This window comes from Pseudorasbora parva, chromosome 23, assembly GCF_024679245.1.
Source record: "Pseudorasbora parva isolate DD20220531a chromosome 23, ASM2467924v1, whole genome shotgun sequence".
In the NCBI taxonomy this organism is placed as follows: Eukaryota; Metazoa; Chordata; class Actinopteri; order Cypriniformes; family Gobionidae; genus Pseudorasbora; species Pseudorasbora parva.
This window is the reverse complement of record NC_090194.1, coordinates 31,430,253-31,456,888: the sequence shown is the minus strand read 5'-3', so window position 1 is coordinate 31,456,888 and position 26,636 is coordinate 31,430,253. Positions and strand designations below refer to the sequence as shown.

The following is a 26,636-nucleotide window of genomic DNA, read 5'->3' as shown; positions in this document are numbered from 1 at the left end:
TGTTCGGAGTTTAGCCGACCGGATACGGCGAAAGTTTAATCAGTCAGCTAGCTCCGCTTCACCTTCGTTGCTCTGGTTGGTTGTAGCGCTATCCTATCGCGTGCAGAGGGAGTTTGAAAGACAACCGTTTATCCCGCCCCTCGGATTGAGCCCTGTCAATGGTGAGTTTCCAGACCAAACATCTTGATGTGGGTCTGGCTTGTCAGGCTACTATATTAGCCTATTCAGGATGATTTTTAGAACTATATCTTTATTGTTATAGTTATCATCATTGGTACGAACAGGCATATAATGTTTAATTTCTATGAACACCCCACCCCCCAGAAATTGAAAGTTTTCTGCCAATCAAATGAAGGCATTATCTTTTAATCATAAAATATGAAATAAAAATGGTTTTGTCCAACAAAGTGCTAAACAACAGTTTTCTTGGCTATCACCATACCAAGCTCAAGTTGCCAGTGCAAGTTACTTTCAGTTAAGACAGCTCAAACATACATTTTAGTCTGGGACTAGTTTAAGCATTGTCTGTGAAACCAAGGGTAAGGCTTGCGGTGTGAATGTAACCTAAGAGCCATCATGTCACATCCTTAGGTTACTTCAGGGGATTGAACTCCTAATACCTTCACCATGAGCCGTAGAAAAAAACTTCATAGGTGGTGTGGTAATAAATTCTGAAAGAACAACAGGTGGAACATTTGATATTAAAATCCCCAGCCAAATGCCCTCTCCAGTAGAAGGAATCCCATGAAAGAGTCAGCCAGAGGACAGATACAAGACTCCACTAGATCCACAACAACTTGGCCTTTGGATCAGTAACAGTCATAAGTCAATGTGCATGACAACCCAAAAAGTTGCTGCTGATAAACTGCATGCTAAACAGCGTTTGTTGGCATTTCAGGACTGTGTAGCAGGAAACCCATCACGCCTGTGGTGTCGATCGAGCTCACGCGGGTTGAGAGCATCGAGCTGGTCCTGCCGCCACACGCCAATCACCATGGAAACACTTTTGGAGGACAGATCATGGCCTGGATGGAGAATGTGGCTACACTAGCAGCCAGGTATGCTTGCAGGTTCATGCTAGGTGTTATCATTGCACAACATGTCTTATATTAATTATTCTAAGCCATGAACCAAACCAAACAGCTCTGAGATTGTAAAATAAAAAAGACCAATTATGCATAAAGCATTACATCATCAAATCATAACCAACAGTAAAATGTACAATATAGTGATGATTATTATATAGAAACAAACCAGAACATCCAATATTAGAATGATTACTGAAGGATCATGTGACACAGCAATGGAATTCAGCTTTGATCACAGAAATAAATTGCTTTTGAAAATATATAGTCGAAAACAGTTATTTTAAATTGTATTAATATTGCTGTTTTTACTGCATTTTTAAATAAAGGCAGCCTTGGTGATAATAAGAAATCATTTAATCATAAAAAAAAATAACTTTTTAAGTGTGAGCGCAGTATCTTGGGACATGTGGTCTTCACCTCACAGCCTGTGGACTCGGGCAGAAATCATGTTCATGGATGCGGTTATTAACGTTACTGTAGTGTAAAGCAGAGCAGTGCAAGCAGAGCAGTCACACTGCTAAGAGAAAAGCGCTTCTGCAGAATAGAACCGAGGGTAACGCAGATATGACGCGATTGACAGGCGACTCCCTCAAACGCTATGCTGACACGTCCCGGTCCTTAGTTAAAAAAAAAATTTCTCACAATTTACAAATTATATATAACACTGACCTAGTTGTTTTTGGATATTTTACTGCAAAAATACTACATAGTGCACCTTTAAGTATTCCAAAGTTTTGACCATACAAAAATTTAAGTAGTTTGAGAGTGTAAGACTGACTTTCTGACATCGCTCACAGTGCAGTGGGCGGACCCTGCAGAGTTGATTTTGATTTTACGTTGCTGTGGTAAAAGCAACATCTCTTCATGGTGGGATATTGAGTTTGCTCCATGATATTATGGGTAGTGTAGTTCTTTACTGGGACTAATGTATGTGTATTAAATCTTATATATGTTTTTGTTTTTTTAGTCGTTTGTGTGGCTGCTATCCCTTTCTTGGAGCTGTGGACATGTTCCGCTTCCGGGGTCCATCCAGTGTCGGCGACAGACTGGTGTTTAAAGCCATGGTCAATAATACCTTTCAGACCAGGTACAGTAAAGCGGACTGCTGTAGGAGTGCAATCCTGAACAAAAAGACTGCACTATTAAAAGGGTAGTTCACCCACAAATGATTTAAAAAAAATAATAATTTACTCACCTTCATGTTGTTTTAAAGCATGTATGAGTTTCGTTCATCTGTTGAACACAAAATAAGACATTTTGAAGAATGTTGGTATCCAGAGAGTTGACAGTAGCCATTGACTTCCATAGTAGGAAAAAAAACAACATAATGGTAGGTAAATGATGACAGAATTTTCACTTGAACTAGGTGAACTATGCCTTAAACATTCATTTTGACTTCATATCGACTTTAATAAAAACATATAATAAACTGAGGTATATATTAAATACATTGATCTTCTATTCTGACCATCAGTGTGGAGGTGGGTGTTCGGGTGGAGGCGTATAACTGTGAGGAGTGGAATGAGGGGACACCAAGACACATCAACAGCGCCTCTATGATTTATTACATCCCAGAACGTGATGGTGAGCTACAGACATTTCCTGATGTCACCTACACAACTCTTGTGAGTTATCTACACATTCAACAACATGATAGCACAATTACACATACTTGCCAAAAGTATTGGGACACCCTTCCAAAGTCATTGAATTCAGGTGTTCCAATCCCTTCCATGGCCACAGGTATATAAAATTAAGCACCTATGCATGCAGACGCTTTTACAAACAATTTTGAAAGTGTGATTGCAGGTTTCCCATGCAAAGGCAGGTGTCCCAAAACTTTTGACAATAGACTGTATGTATGTATGTGTATATATGTATGTATATTATATATAAAATATATAATAGCTCTGACCCTGAGTAAAGGCATATAAATCAGAGCATTTATTTTTTTCAGGATGGAGAAAGACGATTTCTTGGTGCTATTGTCAGGAGGAGAATTCGCATGGCCAGGTACATTTTGTACAGATTTTTGTTGTTTTTGTTGAAACATGCCAAATTATTTAGGAAACATACCAAATTTATTTTCTCAGAAAACACATTTTGTACTCAAGAGATGAGGGACCAATTTCTGTGCCTTGGGACAGAAGTAATCAGGTAGGTAGGACTAACTAACAAATCACTTAACTTAAAACATTCATTGGACACATACCGAATAAAACAATAAAAGAATACTGCTTATTTAAACTTTTTTTTTTTTATCAAATAATGTTGCGGTGTAGTAAATGACATTGCATTGATAAATGTTTTAAACACTAATGTGTTTAAAATAAGTTTAATGTGTTTAAACAAGTTACCGTAAATTCAATGGTCAGTTTTGTGCAAAAGGTTACTTTTGGAATTCTGATCAAATAAATCAGTCAAGAAAAAGACTAAAAATCATCATTGATATAATTTCTAATTAATTTTTCATGGCCATATTTCAGTATGACAATGTCAAGATTCATCAGGCTCAAACTGTAAAAGAATGGATGGATTTCCACGCATGAACTGACACCTCTGAGTCAAGATCTTAAAGTCATTGAAAGTCTTTGTGATGTGCTGGAGGAGACTTTACAGAGTGCTGGACTATAAGATCATTACCAAAAAAGGATGCACCTCTAGCCTAGAAATCTAGACGCACTCTAGCGGCAGCTAATCTAATCTGCCCGCGAGTGTCGTCTAGCAACTCTCAATTCCTATCTGAGCTGTAAACGCCAAACTCTTGCCGGGCCAATCACATCATGTATAGAGTCGGTGGGCGGGGCCATAATGCCTCTAGTGCTTCTAGTAAACACAGAAACTGGAGAACGGCGGTCTTTCGAATAAGCTTTGACCGCGACTCTGGAAGACTTGGAGTTAAGCTTTTCTCTGAGAAAAGAACAAAGAACGGCACTGAAGTCATTCTTAAGAAGGGAAGATGTGTTCTGAGTTTTGCCGACCGGATACGGTGAATGTTTAATCTATCAACAAGCAATGCTTCACCTTCGTTGCTCTGGTTGGTTGTAGCACTATCCTATCGCGTGCAAAGGGAGTTTGAAAGACAACCGTTTATCCCGCCCCTCAGATTGAGCCCTGTCAATGGTGAGTTTCCAGACCAAACATCTTGATGTGGGTCTGGCTTGTCAGGCTAATGCACCTCTTAATAGAAATAACATCACAACATTTATTTCAGTCAAGAGGTGCATTAATTTTTGTTTTGTTTTCGCCCAACCATTCTTTCACAGGCTGAGCTGATGAATCGTGACATTGTCATCCTGAAATATGGCCATGATGTATCTTCCTGGTTATTTAAGAAATGAAAAGCTACACACTATCAATTAGGGTTAGAAGAACTGTTGCTAAACAAATAACATGCAAGAAACAAAAACAAAAATCACTGCAATAAGGATCCAACCGGTTTTGTAAACAGCTTAGACTCCTAAGCAGTTTGCCAATATAAATCCAAACAGTGACTTCTTGTTGGCTGGGCAATGTATACCTTTTTGTCGTCCCAAAGTAATCACTTGCTCAAAAGCAGTACCTACTCCGAGTGTGTGATTCCAGATAAGGCCAATGTGTTTTAGTTTGTCCCATTGTTGTATGTATGAAGTAAGAAAGCTTCTTTAACATACTGCATACTACATAATGCTATTTTTTATAAACAAACCCATTGTCATTAAAACCTTCTTTAACATTGCATAACATCTCTGCCCTCTGCAGGTGTATTTGGGGTATAACAACGTGGCAGCTCTCACAGTCTTAGCTGGAAAACGGGGCTGGGAGGCCAGTAACATCAACGATAAGGTCATCACTATGTTTCTAAGTGCTATATAAATGTAAAACAGTATTATTATTATTATTGATGCACCTAAATATGCTTAGAAAGTATCTACAGTACTTATATAACTGTGTTTTTGTAGGTAGGAGTTTATGTGCACGAGGAAGCAGATATGTTGTGTTTAAAAGTTGAGATGGAGATCAAAACGACAGCTTTTCATGCTTTCTCGCTGCTCGCTGACCTGCAGTTACGGCCACAGTGGGACAAAAACTATCTGTAGGTGATCTGTATCCCTCTATCTGTGTTAAAAGTTTTGCAATCACGTCTCCTCATCTGCAGCCTTCTGTACTTCCTCCAGGAGCAGCGAAGAGGTGGAGAAAGCAGATGAGGAGGAAACCATTTATCACATTAAATGCGCCACAGTTAATGGAGGCAAAAGTCGGGATTTCGTGTTCCTGTTGTCTAAAAGGCAACCCTGCAAAAATGGGTATGATTCCACTACTAACATAACATGAACAAATCTTTAATGTGAAGCTCAAACTGTATTTTTTGTTATCACAGAGACCCATATGTCATAGCGCTCCGGTCCGTTACTGTGGCAACAGTTCCACCCGAGGAGAACTCCATTCGGAGTGAAGCTAAATGTGCAGGATTCCTCATTCACGAAATGGGCTTTTCAACCTGCAAAGTACAAACTATTACATCTGAAACTCTTTAAAAAAAAATAAAACATGCTGAATTCTGAAAACATTTCTGGCTGCTCCTCTAGGTTTCATACTACAACCAGGTGACCGCTGGAGTGCTGCCCTATGTGGAGGGAAACTTAGCCGGTTGGTCCAAATCTATGGAAGAGACGGCAATGTCCTGCATTTCCTTTCTGGAGCGAGATGTGCTTACCACAGAGTTCTGATGCGCAACATGGTGGTTCGAAGACAATTTATGGTAACGACCGATTAAAGGGTTAGTTCGCCCAAAAATTAAAATTCTGTCATTAATTACTCATCCTCATGTTTTCCAAACCCCATAAGACTTTCGTTCATCTTCAGAACACAAATGAAGTGAATCTTTTTGATGAAATCTGAGAACTTAACAGCTACTACCACCTTAACTACCAGCAGTTCAACCTCGATTTTATGAAGCGATTCGAGAGCTTTCCTCTTCATTTACAAAATATTAATCTCCAACGACGACCAACGCGCTTCAACAGATTAATATTTTGTAAATAAAGCGGTAAATTTTATATATACTGCCATTCAAAAATGTTACATTTTTTAATGTTTTAACATGTCTTATGCTCACCCAGCTGCATTTATTTGATCAAAAATACTGTGTAAACTGTATTGTGAAATTTTACAATTTAAACAGGTTTCTTTGAATATATTGTAAAATGTCATTTATTCCTGTGATCAAAGTTAAATATATTGTATAATGTTACAAAATCTATTTCAGATAAATGCTCTTGTTTTTAACTTTCTATTCACCAAAAAATCCTTAAAATTACAACATTTATATTGATAATAATCAGAACTGTTTCTTAACCAGTAAACCGTATTAGAATGATGTAACACTGATAATTCAGCTTTGATCACAAAAATAAATTACATTTTAAAATATATTCAAACTGAATACTATCCTTTTAAATTGTAATATTTCACAATATTAAAGTTTTTACTGTATTTTTTGATTCAATAAATGAACCCTAAGTGCGCATAAGATACTTTTTAAAAAAAATCTTTGTGTGTGTGTATATATTGCAAACAAAGCAGCTGGAGTCACGTGGATTCTTTTAATGATGTCTCACTATCTTTCTGAAAAGTCAAAGTTGTGCAGTAGCTGTGTAGACTGTCAATGGAGGGACAGAAAGCTCTCAGATTTCATTTGGGGAAAAAAAATCATTCATGTTCCAAAGATGAACTAAAGTATTACGAGTTCGGAACAAATTGAGGGTAATCAATATCTATCCCTTTAAACAATTTGAATAAATGTCAATTAAAGCATTGCATATTGTTTTAAAGGCCCATTCACACCAAGAACAATAACCATAAAGAACACGTTAAACTTTTAACTATATTAACATCCACACCAACAGATGATAATGTTCTGTTTATCTGTTTACTCTTTAAAGTCTGATTGGGAAAAACATCTTTCTGAAAGTCTTATTTTAGCTTTGGTGTGGTTTTGCGAGCAAACGCAACATTTCTTGAAGAAATGCAAAAGCTTTGCTACAGAACACACAAAGCATACACTTGTTCCTATAAATATAATATACCATTACAGAAAACGCTTTATCCCACTTTTATGGAGTATATTTGTACAGAAGTGTCTTGTAAATAAATGCTGCTTTTCATATTCAAATTCTCTCATTCTTTCTTGAGCATTAAAGCACACGATCCACAATTACGCATAATTAAATCTTTGGATCAGGCACTTGTGATGTCCACAAGTCTCATGCAGTTCCATCACGAAGCTCTCTAACAGCAAGTACATGAGTCACTTCTGTGTGGTGACGAGGCTAAATGCCCTCCCCACAGCTGTGGATCAGAACACCACCACCTTGTCTTTTTTGGGTTGGATTTTCTTCACAGGCACATGTACGTCCTCGTGGTCAGCACTGATTCTATTGGACAGCCGGCCGAGTGTGACGGAATTAGCTGCAAAAAAAGGCATTTTTTTAGATTAATGTACTTGTTTCTAGTTTCAATTAAACAATAGAAATATTCCAGTGGATGTGGTCACGTTGCGACTCACTTGAGCTCTGGTGTTCAGGACAATCTTTCTGAAAGTGTTCCACTGAGCCACAAACACGACAGCAACCGCCTACAGGAACAAAAACACCACAATGGGTAAAGATGATCTAAAGCTTAACCCGGTAAATATGAAATCAAATCTTTTGAAATGGAACAGTATATTGATGCTTTAGTCACAATATTAAAAGTTTGCATGTGTTTTTTGTTGAGTATCATTTTTGTACATCAGATTTTATGGCTCATATGATATAGGAGAATATGCAGTTTTAACTGAAGGAGGAAATAAACACCTGAGTTTTATTCAAAGACCCAAATGTAAGATGAGATTCTAATATCTTGTAATGTTAATCAATTAAAGTTTTAAAACAGGATGGCGGATACAGATTAAAAAAAAAAAATTGTCATTTGTGTCAGTTGTCACTATCTCCCAATAATATTTTTTAATAAGATATTTAAATGCTTAGTTTTATGATCAAATCTCTGTATATTTACTGTGGGGAAAAACATATAATACAATGGGATACAGCGATGATTGACAGATGTACAAATAAACATTCAAAAGCCTGATATTTTTATACGCACATTTTTTTTTTTTTAAGTTGCTTCAGCCCAGTAAGTGTTCATCTTGAAATATCGCTAATATATACGTTATTCTTTACTTTTAAAATATGATACGTCAGGCTTTATAGGGTTAAACGGGTAAATCACTGACCTGCAGCATACAGTCCTTTTGGGTTGTCAGGACAGGCTTTGGACAGATGACCAGTCTGACCACAGATAAAACACTTGGCGTATGGGTAATTACCTAGAAAATAGCAACATTAATATGATAAATCATAGCAGGTTTGATATTTTTATACATTTTAGGTGTCCAGGCATCTTGTTCAATTCGTACCCATGGCAGGATCCACTTTAGCGCGACACCTCTGGATCTCATGTTCAGTGGAACCACAGCGATAACAAATACCACGGCCCATCTCTTCATCGTTATCTGCCTCCGGGCAGTCGGCGAGCCCGTGACCAGGCTTCCTGCAGTTGAAGCAAACCTACATCGAAATGTCAGAGCATAAGCATAAAAGTTTGTTTCTGCCACAGAATAAAAGTTTACATACCTACGAGTTTACATCTCCACTTTTTTTGAAAATAGGCTTCGTTTCCAACTCCCTTAGAGCTGAACAGTTGAGTTTTACCGCTTTCAAAACCATTCAGGCAATCTCCTGGTCTGGCGGTAGCACTTTTAGCATAATTCATTAAATCTGATTAGACCGTTAGCATCAAGACTTTTAATATTTTTCCTATTCAAAACTTGACTGTTCTGTAGTTACATCATGTACTAAGACCGTCAGAAAATGAAATGTTGCGATTTTCTAGACCGATATGGCTAGGAACTATACTCTCAGTCCAGTCTCAGTCTATACTCTCTATCCCGCAATGATATTACACAGCACCTAAAAAAGTCCCTAGGTTGTCACACAGAAGGTAGCCAATTTTCAGGTGCTGCATAAAAATATTTTTCTGCGTAACTCTTACAATTCTTAACTTGTTCCACGTAATTATTTACGTCGCAATTCTGTTTTTTTGTTTCTGCCGAATTATTTCTTATGAAATTATTTTAAAAAAGCAATAACAACTACACTTTTGAAGAAAAAAGTCTGAGTTGTGAAATATATACATAGAATTGCATGAAAGAATTGTGTGACATACTACAGAGCCCCACACCACATGCAGGAGGGGAAAAAGATACGCCACAATTAACAATTCGTTCCCAAAAGTCACTAATTTGTTAGCATGCTCAACTAATTCGTTCCCTCGTTTTAAGTAGATTAAAGTAACAGTAGAACATTATTCATTCCCTTGTTTAACCAAATCATGGCCACATATAAATAATTAACTCTGACACTGTTTTCAACTAAAAACAGAATTTTTTTTGCACGTTTGGATTTTTCCATTTACACAACATTAGCGTTTTGGGGCCTGAAAATCCTTTTTTTTTTAAATGAAACTTATCGTCTCCATTTAAACTACTAAAACTTGAATTTGTGAAACCGTTGAGGTCTTGCTGAAGCGTATTACGTGTTCAGTCTATAGGCACATAGCGTTTCGTCACAAAGTGACATCACCAACTACTGGCCTGGCAGCATAATTTAATGTTTTTTCAGATCTGTGTGAATGAGGATCGTTTTGATAATGTTGCCGTCAGTACACAAAAAGTTTGTGTACTGTTTTTAGAGCATCACTGTGGTGTAGTTCAATCAAATTGAGGGAACAGATTAGTACAACATGGCCACGATTTATAAAAACAGTTAATTCTTAATATTTGACCATGATATATACATTTTTGTCCGCATGTCATGTGCGAACCTCTGTAGATAAAACTCAGAAATGTAAAAAAAAATAAAGTCTGATTTGTGAGATAAAAAGTTGCAGGTTATTACTTACACTAAGTGCCAATAGCCCGGCTTGTTGGCAGATGCTATTTACACTCACGTCAGGTTGGGCCAGACAAAATTACAGAAGACGCAGCATTGTCACAAAGCTTTGACGCAAATCTGCTTGATTTAAATCCTGTTCAAATCCGCCTTTTGCTGAACTCGCTATACTTCCTTTTCCCATCACATATCAGAAAATTAAGGTATTTATTTTCAGTACAATTAAGAAAGTACCGTATATACCTGAATATAAGACAGGGTTTGTGTCCTAAAAATAGACTGAAAAATGGAGGGTTGTCTTATATTGGCGATATAAACAAAATCACAGGGGAAAGGGAGAAAGCAGGGGAAACAGTAGAGGACGCCAACACTGCTGATCTTATTTCAACCCCACAGTTTGGTTTGTTTCAAGACTTTAACGTCAGATCAGATGGGTTTGATTACAAGCAGATGGTTATTGTCTAACTTTCTTCACAGTACCACAATTACATGCATAGGCCTACATAATTATTGTATTCTTATGAAAAGGTTATTAATTTTGTCACTCATTCATTTCTGAACTCATTGATAAGAGTGCACTTTATTTTGTGACAAATTAATCAAAATATTTAATAAATGGTGTTAAAATAATTGTTAATAAATTATTATTTACGATATTTTGAAGTGCCCACGATAATAATATCGTGCATATTCATTATCGTGATATATCGAATTACTGAAAATCGGCACATGCCTACATCTAACTACTATTTTTTATTCCTTTGCGTAAAAAGTTTCCATACATGTGTGATTATTTCATATAAAGTCTCATCTACAATCATGTTACACACATTCAAATCCTCACCATATTAGTTTTTTTAACGTTTTGCCTCTTTATCCGTCTGTCCTCTCGCCGTTTATCTTTTTTCAGCGCCGTTGCCACGTCCTCTCTCAGGTCCCGGTCCGCCGGTGTCTTTCTGTACAGCGCCTGACCGGTCTGCTTTAAATACTCCATAAACCCATTCACATCATCACCGTCATGCTCTCGTTTCTTGATTTTCGGGTAGGGTTTCTCTCCGCCTGCTCCCCGCTGGATGTGTCGACCACCGGTGCTGGTTCCGGATTCTCCAGTTTTCCCACTCGCCTTCAGCTGCTTCCACGGTGTGGCATCTGCTGCTTTGTTTTTATGGACGTTGTTCGCGCGGGCCCACCTCGTCATTTTGAGTTCTGGTAGAATGAGAGAATATTTTCATGATCAGATGCTAACCCTAATGATGTGTTCTGGGCATTTTGGGCCCTATCTTGCACCCAGCGCTATTGACTTTGTACACCGATGCACGTTTCATTCCTATTTTGCACCCGTGCAAAGCGCGCTTTTCCCTCCACAGAAGAACGTCACTAAACTAGTGAATGAACTTGCGCTCCCTGGGTGGTTCAGCGCAAAAACGGAGGCGTGTTCCAGTGCAAACAATCCCTGGTGCTATTTTGCTGTTCCATTAAACAACTGACCAGAAAAAACCTAGTCTAAAGTCAGTGGCGCATTGTTCATTATGCTATTTTAAGGGCGCATGCTTGACCATAATGTATAGCGTGCACAACGCGCATACACTTTGCTCATGTAATCTACACAGATGCAACAGTTATTTTTGCAAATCATAAATTGTTACACTAAAAAAATATTAACACATGAGATGACGGAAATCATTGTGGTGTGCCACGAAGATGTGAAAAAATAGGCATAAATCTAGCTTACAAATTATGGAGGCTAATTGTAGTAATTAAGGATCAGACCTGTTTGCCCAATAGTGGCAAGACATATATGTAATAAGGACATCTGACAAATTGGTTTGTCCGTCAAGAACCAGGAGGGATAAGTAAATAAATAAATAAATTAAAAAATAAAATAAAAAAGACTGAAAAACTGAAAAAAAACTGTTTAACCGACATCTGTTTAACCGACGCTATTTTGGGTGGGTTTCTCCCATCCCCATACAACACAACTTCTCTGTCTTTCACTGCTCTTACAAGAACATCAGTCTCCTCGGCTGTGAACCGCTCCTGGCGTGCGCCTGGTAAATACGCCATTATAACAGCGATCCATAATGGAACTTGCGCACCTGCTTTTAAAGGGAATGTTGGATGACGCTCTGATTGGTTTATTCACGTTACGCCCAAACCACACCTATGAATAATGAAGCTACTTCAGACCAACCCATTTTAGATTTGCGCCGGGTGCAAGAGCCATTTATCCCGCCGGGAAAATAGCAACAGCGCCGAGACCCGCCCATAAAGTTACTTGCGCTTTGCGCTTTGACACTTGTGTTTCAGATGGTTAAAATAGGGCCCTTTGACTCTGAGAGGGGTTTATTAATGTTATTGAATTGGACTAAAACTCACATAGGCTATAACAATTCCCAACGAATTTGACAGTTTTTGTGTTTTTTGGTTGTCTCTTGTTATGCTGTTATCGCCAAATTAAAAGGGATAATTCACCCAAAAATGAAACTTGTGTAACACAGAAGATATTTTGGTAAGCAGACAGCTGACGGCACCCGTTGACTTCCACAGTAGGAAAAAACACAATGGAAGTCAATGGGTGCTGTCAATTGTCTGGTAACCAACATCCTTCAAAATATCTTCTTTTGTGTTCAACAGAAGAAAGAACAGGTTTTAAACAACATGAGGGTGAGTAAATTACCACTTTAATATTCTACAATGTTATTGATTTGACTGCACTGACAATACTCAATGAGATCTGGGGACTGTACCGGCTTAGCTGGCTATACATAGTTTGTGCCAATCCTGGGTTTTAGGTACCAATAAACGTCCCGTTCTTCGCGTGTTTCCGAAGCTTTGATTATGTTTACAGTGTGCAATATAACATGAGTTCATGTTTCGCGTGTAAAAAAACACAGTATTTTTCACACTGTTTACTTATCTGTACAGCGCTGTTTCCCCTGTCCTAAAAACGGCCTGATGATTTCCTTGTTCTATGAAGTCCCTCCTTCAGAAACACGTAACGAGTTCTGATTGGGCCAGCGCTTCCCGTGTTGTAAATGGACAGCAGCTTAGCACACTTTGCCCGGAAAGGTCCCGCCTCTAACCATAACGGGGAGATGCAAGCGCTGAATGTGCGCTGTGCTCCACGTGGGAGAGCAACAAGACCCCGCCCCCTATTTTGCGTGTTCTTGTGGCCGGAGGGTTAGTCAACAAACGGTTCTAGTGACGTCATTACATCCCTGCACTTCCTGCTGTAGTCCAAACCGGCCGTTCGCTGTAGGCTTTGAAAGGGAACTTCTGTTAAATAAAATATCTCGCTTGGCATTGAACTTTGAGCTTTATAATTGTACAGGTATTATTTATGCTCTAACAGCAACATTACACACTAACTAAAGTTTGAAAGATGGAATCGCGAAGAACGGGACCTTTAAAGTGGTTTGGCTTTTAGCTGTGTTCATCTCCATACTAACGTACACTCCACTGCTAACCTGCTCCAGGGCAGGTTATGTTCTGGATAAGAGAGGTCAAACTGAAATTGGACCAATTAGCTGTGAGCACACCTCTGATGCGATAAAGGGCCTCCCCCTGTTTCGACTCCAAATTAAAGGTCACAACATAGCAAATGGTTTTTAAAGACTAAAGTGTCTGGATTTTAACAATGCTTTTTATAATATTAATAATAATTTTGAATGATTTAGATATAATTTATGTAATTATTATACCCTTAATCAATTACACATGTATCATTTTAGTTAATCAATCATTAATAGGCATTTAGTCAAAATTAATATAAATAGCCTATATAAATAAATCAAATAAATAAAGCTATAAAAATGACTATGTGAGCTTAAATGTTCAATTCGCTCTATAGTACATATATACTAAACTAACTTAACTTTTACTTGCGTTGCCGTTTAAGATTTTTCTTTGAGTTGTCCTCTTTCATAGACAGCTCTTTTCTTCTTGCTGTGTAAATTTGTTTAAATTTTTAATATTTTTTAAATCATATAATATTCTGCAGAAGAGAGAAATGAGTTTGTTTAACTATCATCATGGTACGGGCCCCTTTATAATGGAGATGAATAAAAAAGGAACTGACTTCAGCTGGACAACGATGCTTTTTTCTTGTAAAGCTACCAGTATGAACTTTGTTTCCCATTTCTCTGTAAACCTGCTTTGAAACAACTGTATTGTGTGAAACATTATAAAAAATAAAGGTGACATGACAAAAGATCGAATCTAATATTTCAAATAATCCAAAGCAAATTTAGGGGAGGTAATTTTTAACCACAAACACCAAACGAGGAAAAGCAGCACACCAATTGTTTTCCTAAATGCACCGTGGTACCATAGAAAAAAATAAAAGTGCTTTGTAAGTTACATATATTATAACATAGTTTAATATTTAAAACCGAAACGAATGTGATACTGTAACAACTGTTATTAATATGGTATTGTCAGAAACTATTGTTACCATGGTTAAGGGGTATACCAGATGTAGATGCATCACAATAGGAACTTATTACCGTAAAATAACCCAGTTGCTTTACAACAGTAGAACATATTCCGGCAGATAACGCTTTATAAAACACTCCTGCCTGGTGTGAATATATTTATCTTGTAATAAAATAAATTAAACTAATAAATAATTTGTACACACTCACCGCACAAGACAAATTTCAAATATCATCTGTCAACAACAAAACACCGCTCACGTGTATATTATCACTGTGTCCCACCAATAAAAGCGTCCGGGACGAAACTACAACGTGAGCGTTATTGGTTCCGTTCATCATTGTGAACGGGCGTCACTGAAGTTCATTGAATCAATCAAAAGCCTCAGAAGTGTTTGAAAGGTCACGTTTGGCTTGTCGTTTCATACGATTTTCCCTTTATTCAGCGGTTAGTGGCTGTTTGAAATGCTGTGGTCCTTTTTACTGGTTACATGGTTTTGTGCAGGTACGTTAGTTTTCCACTGATCCCACAATTAATTATTATTTAGTTCACGTTTATGGTTATGATTAGCCTGTAGGTCAATAAAGCTGTGTTTGTGTTTATAAGTGCATGGAGGTCCTGTGGATACACAGAGGAGATACACTGATAACCAGTATGATGAGGGTAAAACTACTTTAAAAAAAAAAAAAAATTATATCTCAAAATGTTTGTGACATTATATATTTTGTCCACAGGACACAATGACTCTTTGAAGATACATTCTCCTCTGACGAGACCAAGTGAAACTGAGCTGGGTAAGATAACAGTATGATCCATGACAACTCGTCCTGATGTGATCTGTCAATGTCTTTAACAGATTTTGATGAAGACTACGCTGTGGATGAGGGGGATATCTTATTACCTGTAAGTCCAAACTATACCTTTTAAAAGTCATAATGTTGTTCTCTATATAAGGGACTAGGAGTCATATAAAAATTCCTCATGTTATTCCAAACCTTTATGAGTTTCTTCCATCTGTTGAACACAAATGAAGATATTTTGAATAACGTTTGTAACCAAACCGTTTTGGGAGCATCATTGACTTCCATAGTATTTCAACAGAACAAAGAAACTCATAAAGGTTTGATGATGACATAATTACATTTTTTGGGTGAACTATCCCTTTAAGGCAAGACACAACAGGTAAAACATGCATTAGTCAATTGAGCTAATTTTGGGCTATTTTGCATTAATAGCATGTCTTCTTTCACACTAGCAGAAAGAAAAAATCCATAATAAACATGTATGTGTTTTTGTGCCTGTGATTTCATAAAGAAATCTTCTCTTATCCATGTGCTGAGGCAGAAATCTCACATACATATACCAAATTAGTTTTATTCCTATCTAATAATAACAATAAACATTTAATTGTATAGTGCTTTTCATACATGGCACTCAAAGTGCTTCACATGCATAAAGTTTATTCTAGTGAAAAACTTTTTTTTTTAAACTGTGTAAGGTCTTTTCTGATTTATGGAGTAATAATAGAAATCTTCAAATCCCCCCTGTAAAAACCTTTATATAGCTTTTAACAACAAAATTAATTCTAAATTTTGAACCTGGCTCTAATGTTCTGAATTCTGTTCTGGAAATGTACGTAAATGTAGTGCTTAGCACTCATTTGCATATTTAATATAACATTTCAGAAAACTTGTAATGCAAAAACATTTGTCATTTTATTTATATAGCACCATATAATTACTATGTACATTGCCAATGTGCTTCACAATCTTAAGGTAAAACTAAATTCTAGGGGTGTAACGAGACCCACGATTCGATACATATCGCAATACTGAAATCACAATATGATATTACTGTGATACTGCAAGACATATGGTAAAAGGTTAAAATATACTGTTGATTAAAATGCTAAATTCTGTATTACATTAGGGTGGGAAATAAATAGGCTTGGACTTAGTGCTGGTAACCCAATGTACTCATTCTGCATGGTGACACCAGAATAAATATATTAATGATTCTGAAAATGCTTGCACTCGGTCACTGATTAGATATATTTAATAATGTAGGCAACTTTTTATTCGTAACATAAGAGTTTTGGCATTATCATAAAATTCCCCCATTGCCGCCATGTACACCGAACAGGCATTGACCTAATATCCTAATATTGTGTTGGTCCACCTTTTTCTACCAAAACAGCCCTCACCTTTCGAGGCATGGACTCCATTAGACCCCTGAAGGTGTTCTGTGGTATCTGGCACCAAGATGTTAGCAGCAGATCCTTTAAGTCCTATAAGTTGCAAGGTAGGGCCACCAGGGAATACCATTTCCATGAAAGGGTGTACATGGTCTGCAACAATGCTTAGGTAGGTGATGTGTATCAAAGTAACATCCACATGGATGGGAGGACCCAGTTTCCCAACAGAACATTGCCCAAAGCATCACACATCCTCTGCTGGCTTGCCTTCCTCCCGTAATGCATCCTGGTGCCATGTGTTCCCCAGGTAAGTGACGCACACGCACTATGCCGGCCATCCACATGATGTAAAAGAAAACATGATTCATCAGACCTGAGGTCTGTTCTTCATACCTTAGCCAGCAGCCATATCACCCTGTAGCCCAAGACTGGTTTCCCACTGAAGCTAAGCAGGGCTGAGCCTGGTCAGTACCTGGATGGGAGACCAACTGGGAAAACCAGGTAGCTGCTGGTAGAGGTGTAAGTGAGGCCAGCAGGGGGTGCTCACCCTGTGGTCTGTGTGGGTCCTAACGCCCCAGTATAGTGATGGGGACCCTATACTGTCAAAGAGCACCGTCCTTCGGATGAGACGTTAAACCGAGGTCCTGACTCTCTGTGTTCGTTAAAAATCCCAGGATGTCCTTCAATAAAGAGTAGGGGTGTAACCCCGACATCCTGGCCGAATTTGCCCATTGGCCCCTGTCCATCATGGCCTCCTAATAATCCCCATTTAATGATTGGCCTAATCACACTGTCTCCTCTCCACCAAAATGCAATATGGCGGGCGTCGCATCATCCAGGTGGATGCTGCACATTGGTGGCGGCTAAGGAGATTCCTCCCTTCTATATGTAAAAGCGCTTTGGGTGTCTAGAAAAGCGCTATATAAATGTAATGAATTTTACCTCGCTTAATACATCTGAGATGATTTGACAGACCCAGAAATAACTTAAACATAGACATAGTGGGTGCTGATCTGTTGTGTAGTGGTAAACTATTCCAATAATTGGGACTGGATTGTCTTAATGTACTGTGATTTCCATCCTTCGGATGAAACGTTAAACCGAGGTCCTGACTCTCTGTGGTCGTTAAAAATCCCAGGATGTCCTTCGATAAAGAGTAGGAGTATAACCTTGGCATCCTGGCCAAATTTGCCCAGTGGCCCCTGTCCATCATGGCCTCCTAATAATCCCTATATAATGTTTACCGTAATCACTCTGTCTCCTCTCCACCAATCAGCTGGTGTGCGGTGAGCGTTCTGGCGCAATATGGCTGCCGTCGCATCATCCAGGTGGATGCTGCACATTGGTCGTGGCTGAGGAGATTCCCCTTCTATATGTAAAGTGCTTTGTGTGTCTAGAAAAGCGCTATATAAATGTAATTAATTATTATTATTATTAATCAATGGGAAGTATGGTTATGTCTGTTAGTTACCTTTTATGTCTTGCCTTAAACACACGTGACAGTCTGCCCTGACCTGATGTTGATGTAAAACAGCCCTGTCCTGAGAAGCATTCAGACACTCTTTTCTTTAGACTGACAGGAACGCAGTGAAGCAACTATGGCCCAAGGTGGATGGAGCGTTGTCAGTGCCTTATGAAATTGATGTTGGTCTTGGTGAGTTATTGTTGTGGTCTTAATTTTTTTTTCTTCTGCAGAATATTATACTGTTTGTATCCTCTGGTAGTATAATGTTTAGAGGTTGTATTGTATAATGTTAGATCTAAAAGAAAAAAAAGATTAGACAAAATACTATGGTAGTTAATGGGGGCTGAGATCTGCTTGGTTACAAACTTTAGTGATTTTACTTTTGTCTATCCGAGGGCACTAAGTAAGGTAAGTGTACAACAATGCCAAGGTCTCTGGAAAGAGGTTTGGTTAAGTGATATTTATGTTCCACGTTGTTGTGCAAGCAGTTCTATGGCGATGACTTCTTCCACTGGTTGTGCTGGGATACAATACAGTGTGGAAAGAGCTAGAATCTGTTTCAACAGCCTTGAACACAAAGATCTGTGGGATGCTTATCTCCTGGAGCACCAAAGGGTCCTAAATCTGGAACACACAGATTAGGCCCTAAAGTAGGTGCAGAAGGTCCTAAATCTGGAACACACAGGTGAATCCCTGAAGTAGGTGCAGAATGTCCTAAATCTGGAACACACAGGTGAATCCCTGAAGTAGGTGCAGAATGTCCTAAATCTGGAACACACAGGTGAATCCCTGAAGTAGGTGCAGAAGGTCCTAAATCTGGAACACACAGGTGAGGCCCTGAAGTAGGTGCAGAAGGTCCTAAATCTGGAACACTAAGATGAGGCCCTGAAGTAGGTGCAGAAGGTCCTAAATCTGGAACACACAGTTGAATCCCTGAAGTAGGTGCAGAAGGTCCTAAATCTGGAACACACAGGTGAGGCCCTGAAGTAGGTGCAGAAGGTCCTAAATCTGGAACACGCAGATGAGGCCCTGAAGTAGGTACAGAAGGTCCTAAATCTGGAACACGCAGATGAGGCCCTGAAGTAGGTGCAGAAGGTCCTTAATCTGGAACACTCAGATGAGGCACTGAAGTAGGTGCAGAAGGTCCTAAATTTGGAACACTCAGATGAGGCCCTGAAGTAGGTGCAGAAGGTCCTAAATTTGGAACACTCAGATGAGGCCCTGAAGTAGGTGCAGAAGGTCCTAAATTTGGAACACACAGATGAGGCCCTGAAGTAGGTGCAGAGGGTCCTAAATCTGGAAGACACAGATAAAGCCCTGAAGTAGGTGCAGAAGGTCCTAAATCTGGAACATGCAGATGAGGCCCTGAAGTAGGTGCAGAAGGTCCTAAATCTGGAACACGCAGATGAGGCCCTGAAGTAGGTGCAGAAGGTCCTAAATTTGGAACACTCAGATGAGGCCCTGAAGTAGGTGCAGAAGGTCCTTAATCTGGAACACTCAGATGAGGCACTGAAGTAGGTGCAGAAGGTCCTAAATTTGGAACACTCAGATGAGGCCCTGAAGTAGGTGCAGAAGGTCCTAAATTTGGAACACTCAGATGAGGCCCTGAAGTAGGTGCAGAAGGTCCTAAATTTGGAACACTCAGATGAGGCCCTGAAGTAGGTGCAGAAGGTCCTAAATTTGGAACACTCAGATGAGGCCATGAAGTATGTGCAGAAGGTCCTTAATCTGGAACACGCAGATGAGGCCCTGAAGTAGGTGCAGAAGGTCCTAAATTTGGAACACGCAGATGAGGCACTGAAGTAGGTGCAGAAGGTCCTAAATCTGGAACACGCAGATGAGGCCCTGAAGTAGGTGCAGAAGGTCCTAAATTTGGAATACGCAGATGAGGCCCTGAAGTAGGTGCAGAAGGTCCTTAATCTGGAACACGCAGATGAGGCCCTGAAGTAGGTGCAGAAGGTCCATAATCTGGAACACAAAGGCACCTTGAAGTGAAGGTTTTGCTCTCCTGAGCTTAACCTTGTTGCAAATTAGTTAAACTGTTGTGATCTGTTTGAGTCTCATCCTTGCAGGATAGACTCAGAACAAAGAGTGTCTGTTGAAAGAGTACCGTTATCCTTTTCCGATGAGGAGGAGATTGCAGTTTATCGCTTCTCCATTCCAGTGTTGCGATTGGCTGCTGGCATCAGAGTGTGGCCCACCCTTCTTTCCTCTGTGGAACTTACTGCATACTGTAGGCTACACAGTTAGAAGTCTTTAAAGTGTCTTTGAAGTTTACCAATGCATTTCTCACTTTCCAAACCACCACCAGAATACCCGTGGCAATATTCTAAACAAATAGACACCAAACATGATTGAACATTTTTTAACTGTGATGATTTTATTAATTTGTTCATTAACAGCTGAATCTAAGATGCTGCAAATGGATGTAAGTGTGTGTAGTTTACATCAGTCTTAAGGTTCTCAAACATAGTTATGAATGGATCCCCGTGGTCTTTCTTTGTTTCACCACTACTGGGGTCCTGAGTTTTTTTAATTAAAAAAAAACCACTCGCCAATCTGTTCAAGGACTTGCTTGTCAAATGAAGGAGAAATTTAAGTTTATGTGTCTGTTGTTGAATCTTTTTATTTTCATGCAAAAACTGACACTTATGAAATAAGTGAAATTTGCCGGACAAAAAGCAGTTTATATGTTGTTGTATTTGTAATATCAGATGAGTATTCATAGGAATGTTTATTTTCTGTATATGTTTGTGGTTCATGGGCTATAGAGGACAGGACTAGAGACATTCAAAAAGCCTTGAATATGATCTCTGAGAAGACCTGCATCAGGTTCAGCAAGCACGCAAATGAAACTGACTACTTGCACTTTGAGAACAGCAATGGGTGAGTAACCCCCCCACGGCTTTTATAGGGACTTTTACTCAATGTCTTTGTCAGGACACTTTCCCAGCATATTTCAGCCTGGTATTATAGCCCTGATACTGAACATGTAATCTTGTTTTCTAAAGGTGTGCGTCTTACGTCGGCTGTTTAGGGGGTAAGCAGGCTCTTCTGGTTGGGCCACTCTGTAAGCCCGGGAACATCTGTCATGAGATCCTTCATTCACTCGGCTTGTACCACGAGCATTCCCGTTATGACCGTGATGATCATATCACTATACTTTATGAGAACATTGCCTCTGGTATGCATACTATAACATTTATTCAGCATTTCAGTGCTATCCCAAAAAGGATTGCTAATGGAATTCCTTTCATAATTTGGAATCCTAAACGGCTCAAAGTAACAAAGTAGATTCCTCTAAATACTTTTTTCTCTTTGTCGCCATCTCTGTTTGAAATCTGCAATTGCAGTTATTTGCGGAATTATCAACTTTGCTTGAATTGTGCCTCGGCGATCTCAACTGTTAAATAACAGATATAAGATTCAAATAATATCAGATTTGTCTTTTATTTTAAATAAACATAAAAAACAGAGATGAAAAATAAACTTAAGAAATGTACTTTTGTTATGGTAAAATAAATGTTCAGTGATATCTTCCAAAGATTTTTACATTTTGGCACAATTATTTTCTCTCTAGATAGTGCTGATATGGCAACTAGTTGTTTTGTTTTGTCATGTGTGAAAAGTGTTAAACCATGTGTGTTACAACTAACCCTGTGTTAGGTTGTGCTCCGCGGTCCCCTATTTTTGAAGTAGAATATCCAAAAACCATTGAGCCAGCATTATATATTTTGTTCAGTTGAGTTCTTGCAACACCTCAAATATTTTCATCTATTTGTAAATTGTGATAAAATTGCTAATTTAACCAAGGAGCCGGGACGTCTGAGGGAGTCGCCTGTCAATTGCATCATATCTGCGTTACACTCGGTTTCGGGTTTTATTTGGCAGAAACGCTTTACTCTTAGCAGTGTGAACAAGTGTCACAGCAGCCGCTGACCAAGCGCACAGAGGAACGTCATAACATCATTTTAAACTAGGGATGCACCGAATCCAGATTTTTAAGGTTCGTCCAAACACCGAATCCACTGGTTAAGATTCTGTCCAATCCGAAACCGAATACCGAATCCAACTCCCATCCTCAGTCTATTATCACAGTAAACACATTATTGACCAACGTCCACAGCAGTGTATTTTTAATTTAATTGAATTTAAAAAAAGGCAACATTATGCCAGGATGACTGTGCCGTATTACTGTCTGTTGATTCCTTCATGCACAACTCTTATTCTCTCGGATGGGAAGTTCAGTTTTTTTCCACGAAACGGTTCTTTCGGACCGTTCGTTTCAATGAACCGGTTAAAAAAAACGGATCACCGGTTCTTTTACGTCCTTACGTAATGACGTCATTTCTATCGTCCCGGCGGATGAAAATACATTCAAACACATTAATATAAAGTATTTGTAATCAAAACTTAGTATAGTAATTATTGTCATCATCATCATCATCTTGGATACGTTTTTTAATTCATGTTTTGCAAAAGCACTCAATACACTGTCGTGCAAACACTGATGTTTTACACAGATTAAATAAACTTACATTGACATAACATAAACTTACACAAATCCTTGGTTCACCCGTGCTCATGTATTATCAGCATCAGTTTTCCGAGAGAAACAGCAGCCGTCCCACTCCGAGAGAAACAGTTTAAGACGACGCTGTCACGCATGCAGTATCTCAGCTCACCGGTTCTCACAGCAAGACATGTCTCCGTTCAGTGAACTCTTGGAGTTACAACATATACTTCAAGATCTTAGTTTATCTCTAGTCTGAGGGACTGTCACTCATGTCAGAAAGTGAGTAACTATAGTAACTTGTGGGATGAGCGCTGATTTGAGACGCGAACCGTTTAGAACGGTTCAGTCCGATTTGGTGAACTGGTTGATCCGGTTAAAAAGAATGATTCGTTCGCGAACCGGACATCCAGCGGCTATTGTTTAGGGTTCTTGCCACCACGAGACAAATCGACATTGCAAACTGAACATATAGCTCTACTTGAATTGCCTTCTTGTGACTGAAAGTACTGCCAAACAACACATTTTCTTCACTTTCTCACAACCTACTGCATTCGAACGGTCCACCTAGTAAACACGTTGCCATAATCAACCGCGGCATCATGTTCGACCAGTATCGCGTAGTGCAAGCGGGTTTGGTTCGGCGGAAAAAAATTCTAAGGTTCGGCAGAAACCGAACCCAGTCAAAAAGCCCATTATTCGGCCGAATACTGGATTCGGTGCATCCCTATTTTAAACACACTTAAATGTATCTAATATGATAAACAGAGCTGTTACCTCATACTCATGACTGGAAAATCGGAAATGGCGCCGGCGACTGTGTCCCGTCATAATAAAAGTCCCGCTGCTCGCGATCTGTGTGTTTGTGTAACAATCGCTCCAGCGGCCTTGCTCAGCTCCTTCAACACTCGGTCCTGCTTTGCTTCAGTAACGTAAATAATCGCATCCATGAACAGATTCTGAGCTCAAACTTGGCGTCATCAAACTATGCCTTTGTTTAGTGCAGCTTTAAAGTTAACATCAGCAATGTGTAACTACATTTAATGTGTATTAGGGCTACCTGTAGTCCAGTTTGCATTTCTGTGCAGTCTAATTTCTAATCGTCATATACCAGCACGTTAATGTGGAGTAGAGGTGAATTGCTCCCTCTCATAGCTAGCACAAAATAATTGATATTTACCATAATGCACATAGCAAAATGAGACAGGCCTAACAAAGAAATTGAAATGTCTTAGGCCACCTGTCCAGTCTCTGTGTTTTGAAGGGGTTCAAAATAGACGCAGAGTTCACGCCATCTTTTTAAAAGCCCTTTTTATCCTTGTTTTCGCATGGGTCCGGTTGAAGTCACTTTTCTTTTTTCTGTAGCCACTCTGAAAGCCTTTTGCATTTCATGACGAATGAATCTCCAGTTGTCACTGGTGATTGTCGTTTGAACCTTTCTGGATCCGCCATCAAATTAATACATTTAATTATATCAAGTGTTATGAGAAAAGGATCTCCATTTAGCCTTCTAGCCAGGACACTTAATTAATTTGTACAGATGTGATGTAATGACGCAAAGACATGCTGGAATTAAAAACTTATTATTACAAGCTTACTGTTGTAAATTGAGGTAAGGTAAGCAGATAGTTTTGAACACTGGCTGGGTTTGTACTTGCTCAATTTCTTTTAGATAATTTTGAAACCCAAAAATGTATGGATTGAAGCTTTAACTAATATTAATATTTATGTATTTAATAACTAATTTTAGGTTTTAGTATGTATATGTAGGTTAATTTAAATAATAATTGTAATTGATGCATTGTACATTAGTTGTACTGACTGCTTTTTATTTTACAGGAAAGGAGGACAATTTTCTGAAGAAAGATGGGAACACCCTCGGTCTCAAGTATGACATGGGATCAATCTTGCATTATGGAGAGTAGGTGTTCCAGTCCAAACGTAACCCTGAAATCGTTTGATCTGGGTGCGTAAAGTCATATGTGTGATGAAACCTTTCATTAGTATTCTGTTTCGCAGAAAATATTTCTCTCGCAATGGAAAACCTACAATTCAACCCAAAGAGAGTGAGGTAAAGATTGGCCAGAGGACTCACCTGAGTAAACTGGATGTGCAAAGACTCCGGAAGCTGTACCACTGTACTCCAACTTAATATGTGCGTTTACCATACACAGAAATATATGGATAATAATGCAAGATATGCATTATGAATTAGGAAACGGGAATGTAGACCTAGAAATTATGTGTTTGTTATTAATCAATCACTGACTTGCTAAGGAGAGGAAGTGAACTGGATTGATAGCTGTAGCTCTAAAAGCATGATGTGGTTATTGATTTGAATTTTTCTTGCTATTGTACTGTGGTTTTTGACATTGAGAGTTGGTGCTGCTCTTCCTGAATTAAAGGGATAGTTCACAAACATTTTTTTAATTACCCCACGATTCACTTGCCCTCTGTTCATCCTAGGTGTATATGACGATCTTCTTTCAGACTAATAAAATTAGTTATATTAAGGCTCTTCCAAGCCTTATAATGGCAGTGACTTTTTTGAAAGGTTAGTCTTTTAGCATAAGTCAACTTGTGTACCGCTAACCGCCGGAATCTAGTTATTTTAGTCTATAAAGTTTTAAATATGGATATTTGTCTTACACAAGCACACCACTTCACCTTAGAAGGCCTTTATTAACCTCGCAGAGCTGTGTGGGGCAGTTATATGATTGATAGATGGACTTTAATGGACTTCAAAAACTAACTATTAAGTCAATGCCATTATAAGGCTTGGAAGAGCCTTAAAGGGTTAGTTCTCCCAAAAAGGAAATTTATGTCATTAATGACTCACCCTAATGTCTTTCCACACCCGTAAGACTGTTACAAATACATTTTGGTCCAAAAACTACGACTTTATTCAGCATTGTCTTCTCTTCCAGTTTTGTTTTAAATCCTCAAATAAAGATTCAAACGGTTATGAATCAGTGAGTCGATTCATGATTCGGATCGCCAATGTCACGTGATTTCAGCAAGCTGGCGATCTGAATCATGAATCGATTCACTGATTCATAACCGTTTGAATCTTTATTTGAGGATTGAAAACAAACAGGGAAAAGAAGATGCTAAATAAAGTTGTAGCTTTTGTTATTTTTGGACCAAAATGTCCAAATGAGATGCTTCAAGAGATTATAATGAACTAACTGATGTCACATATAGACTACTTTGATGATGTTTTTATTCCCTTTCTGAACATGAACAGTATAGTGTGCATACACTTTCATTGGAAGAACAGAAAAGCTCTTAATATAAAGACTAAATATAAAATATCTTAAACTGTGTTCTGAAGATGAACGGAGGTCTTACGGGTGTGGAACGACATTAGGGTGAGTCATTAATGACTTCAATTTAATTTTTGGGTGAACTAACCCTTTAATCGCCTTTCTCCATTTCAGGCAAGAGAGAAAATTTCCAAGCGACACCATGATGCTCTGTTTGACTGTTTTGAATGGTCATTTGTCGATCACAGAAGAAGAGTTTAAGAGGACAAATAAAGATTTTAAAAGCAAAATACGTATGGAGTACTGTGCATTTATTCCAATTATATTTCCGTCCCTCCAGTCCACAATGCTAGTTATTAAAGGGATATTTCACCCAAAAATTACAAATTGAGGGTGAGTAAATGTTGGTTGTTTCTTTCTTCTATTGAACACAAACACAGTTGACGGTACATTGACTTCTAATGTATTTTCTCTACTATGGAAGTCAATAACTACTGTCAACTCACTGCTCGCCAACATTCTTTAAAATATCTTTTGAGTTCAACAGAGGAAGTTCATAGAGGGTTGGAACAATTTGAGGGTTATTAAATGATGACGGAATTGTAATTTTGGAGTGAACTATCCCTTTAATGTAATTTAAGTGTTGTCCAGTAGGTGGTAGTCACTGTTCACTTAGACTTTAGTCTCTTTTTAGTAGAAGA

General features: G+C 38.6%; 3 protein-coding genes and 1 pseudogene across 5 annotated transcripts in view; 3 read left to right on the top strand and 1 right to left on the bottom strand.

The window, feature by feature from the left end:
- The window catches only part of LOC137063035 (acetyl-coenzyme A thioesterase), a 22,060-nt gene extending 14,818 nt beyond the window's left edge, over positions 1-7,242 (top strand). The window contains exons 6-15 of the mRNA XM_067434045.1: positions 899-1,058; positions 2,056-2,175; positions 2,563-2,713; positions 3,046-3,101; positions 3,182-3,245; positions 4,830-4,913; positions 5,030-5,163; positions 5,246-5,374; positions 5,449-5,575; positions 5,657-7,242. Of these exons, the coding sequence (XP_067290146.1) occupies positions 899-1,058; positions 2,056-2,175; positions 2,563-2,713; positions 3,046-3,101; positions 3,182-3,245; positions 4,830-4,913; positions 5,030-5,163; positions 5,246-5,374; positions 5,449-5,575; positions 5,657-5,797 (1,166 nt within the window). The 3' untranslated portion in view covers positions 5,798-7,242. The remainder of the gene's footprint in view (positions 1-898; positions 1,059-2,055; positions 2,176-2,562; positions 2,714-3,045; positions 3,102-3,181; positions 3,246-4,829; positions 4,914-5,029; positions 5,164-5,245; positions 5,375-5,448; positions 5,576-5,656) is intronic.
- Positions 6,981-14,843, bottom strand: zcchc9 (zinc finger, CCHC domain containing 9). The gene is made up of 6 exons (XM_067434049.1): positions 14,707-14,843; positions 10,908-11,269; positions 8,530-8,680; positions 8,347-8,439; positions 7,636-7,704; positions 6,981-7,538 (listed from the first exon to the last, which is right to left on the bottom strand). The coding sequence occupies exons 2-6, from the start codon at positions 11,259-11,261 to the stop codon at positions 7,426-7,428; spliced, it is 780 nt and encodes a 259-aa protein (XP_067290150.1). The 5' UTR covers positions 11,262-11,269; positions 14,707-14,843; the 3' UTR covers positions 6,981-7,425.
- On the top strand, positions 14,827-26,636 carry LOC137063036 (astacin-like metalloendopeptidase). 3 transcript variants are annotated; one of them, XM_067434047.1, is made up of 10 exons: positions 14,827-15,001; positions 15,104-15,160; positions 15,232-15,291; positions 15,354-15,400; positions 18,264-18,345; positions 20,928-21,042; positions 21,168-21,340; positions 24,509-24,590; positions 24,689-24,824; positions 26,110-26,636. In XM_067434047.1, the coding sequence occupies exons 1-9, from the start codon at positions 14,962-14,964 to the stop codon at positions 24,819-24,821; spliced, it is 789 nt and encodes a 262-aa protein (XP_067290148.1). In that variant the 5' UTR covers positions 14,827-14,961; the 3' UTR covers positions 24,822-24,824; positions 26,110-26,636. The 3 variants fall into 3 exon arrangements, with proteins under 3 accessions (XP_067290148.1, XP_067290147.1, XP_067290149.1); XM_067434046.1 differs by having other exon boundaries at positions 24,674-24,824; XM_067434048.1 differs by lacking the exon at positions 24,689-24,824 and having other exon boundaries at positions 24,509-24,635.
- LOC137063207 (5S ribosomal RNA) lies at positions 17,089-17,205 on the top strand (annotated as a pseudogene).

Coding starts and splice junctions, on each gene's coding strand:
- zcchc9 (XM_067434049.1), bottom strand. CDS start 11,261: ATGACGAGGTGGGCCCGCGCGAACAACGTCCATAAAAACAAAGCAGCA. Junction 7,705..8,346: donor AAAAGGACTGTATGCTGCAG/GTCAGTGATTTA, acceptor TTGTTCCTGTAG/GCGGTTGCTGTCGTGTTTGT. Junction 7,539..7,635: donor TCCTGAACACCAGAGCTCAA/GTGAGTCGCAAC, acceptor CTTTTTTTGCAG/CTAATTCCGTCACACTCGGC.
- LOC137063036 (XM_067434046.1), top strand. CDS start 14,962: ATGCTGTGGTCCTTTTTACTGGTTACATGGTTTTGTGCAG. Junction 18,346..20,927: donor TGAAATTGATGTTGGTCTTG/GTGAGTTATTGT, acceptor CATGGGCTATAG/AGGACAGGACTAGAGACATT. Junction 24,591..24,673: donor TCAATCTTGCATTATGGAGA/GTAGGTGTTCCA, acceptor ACCTTTCATTAG/TATTCTGTTTCGCAGAAAAT.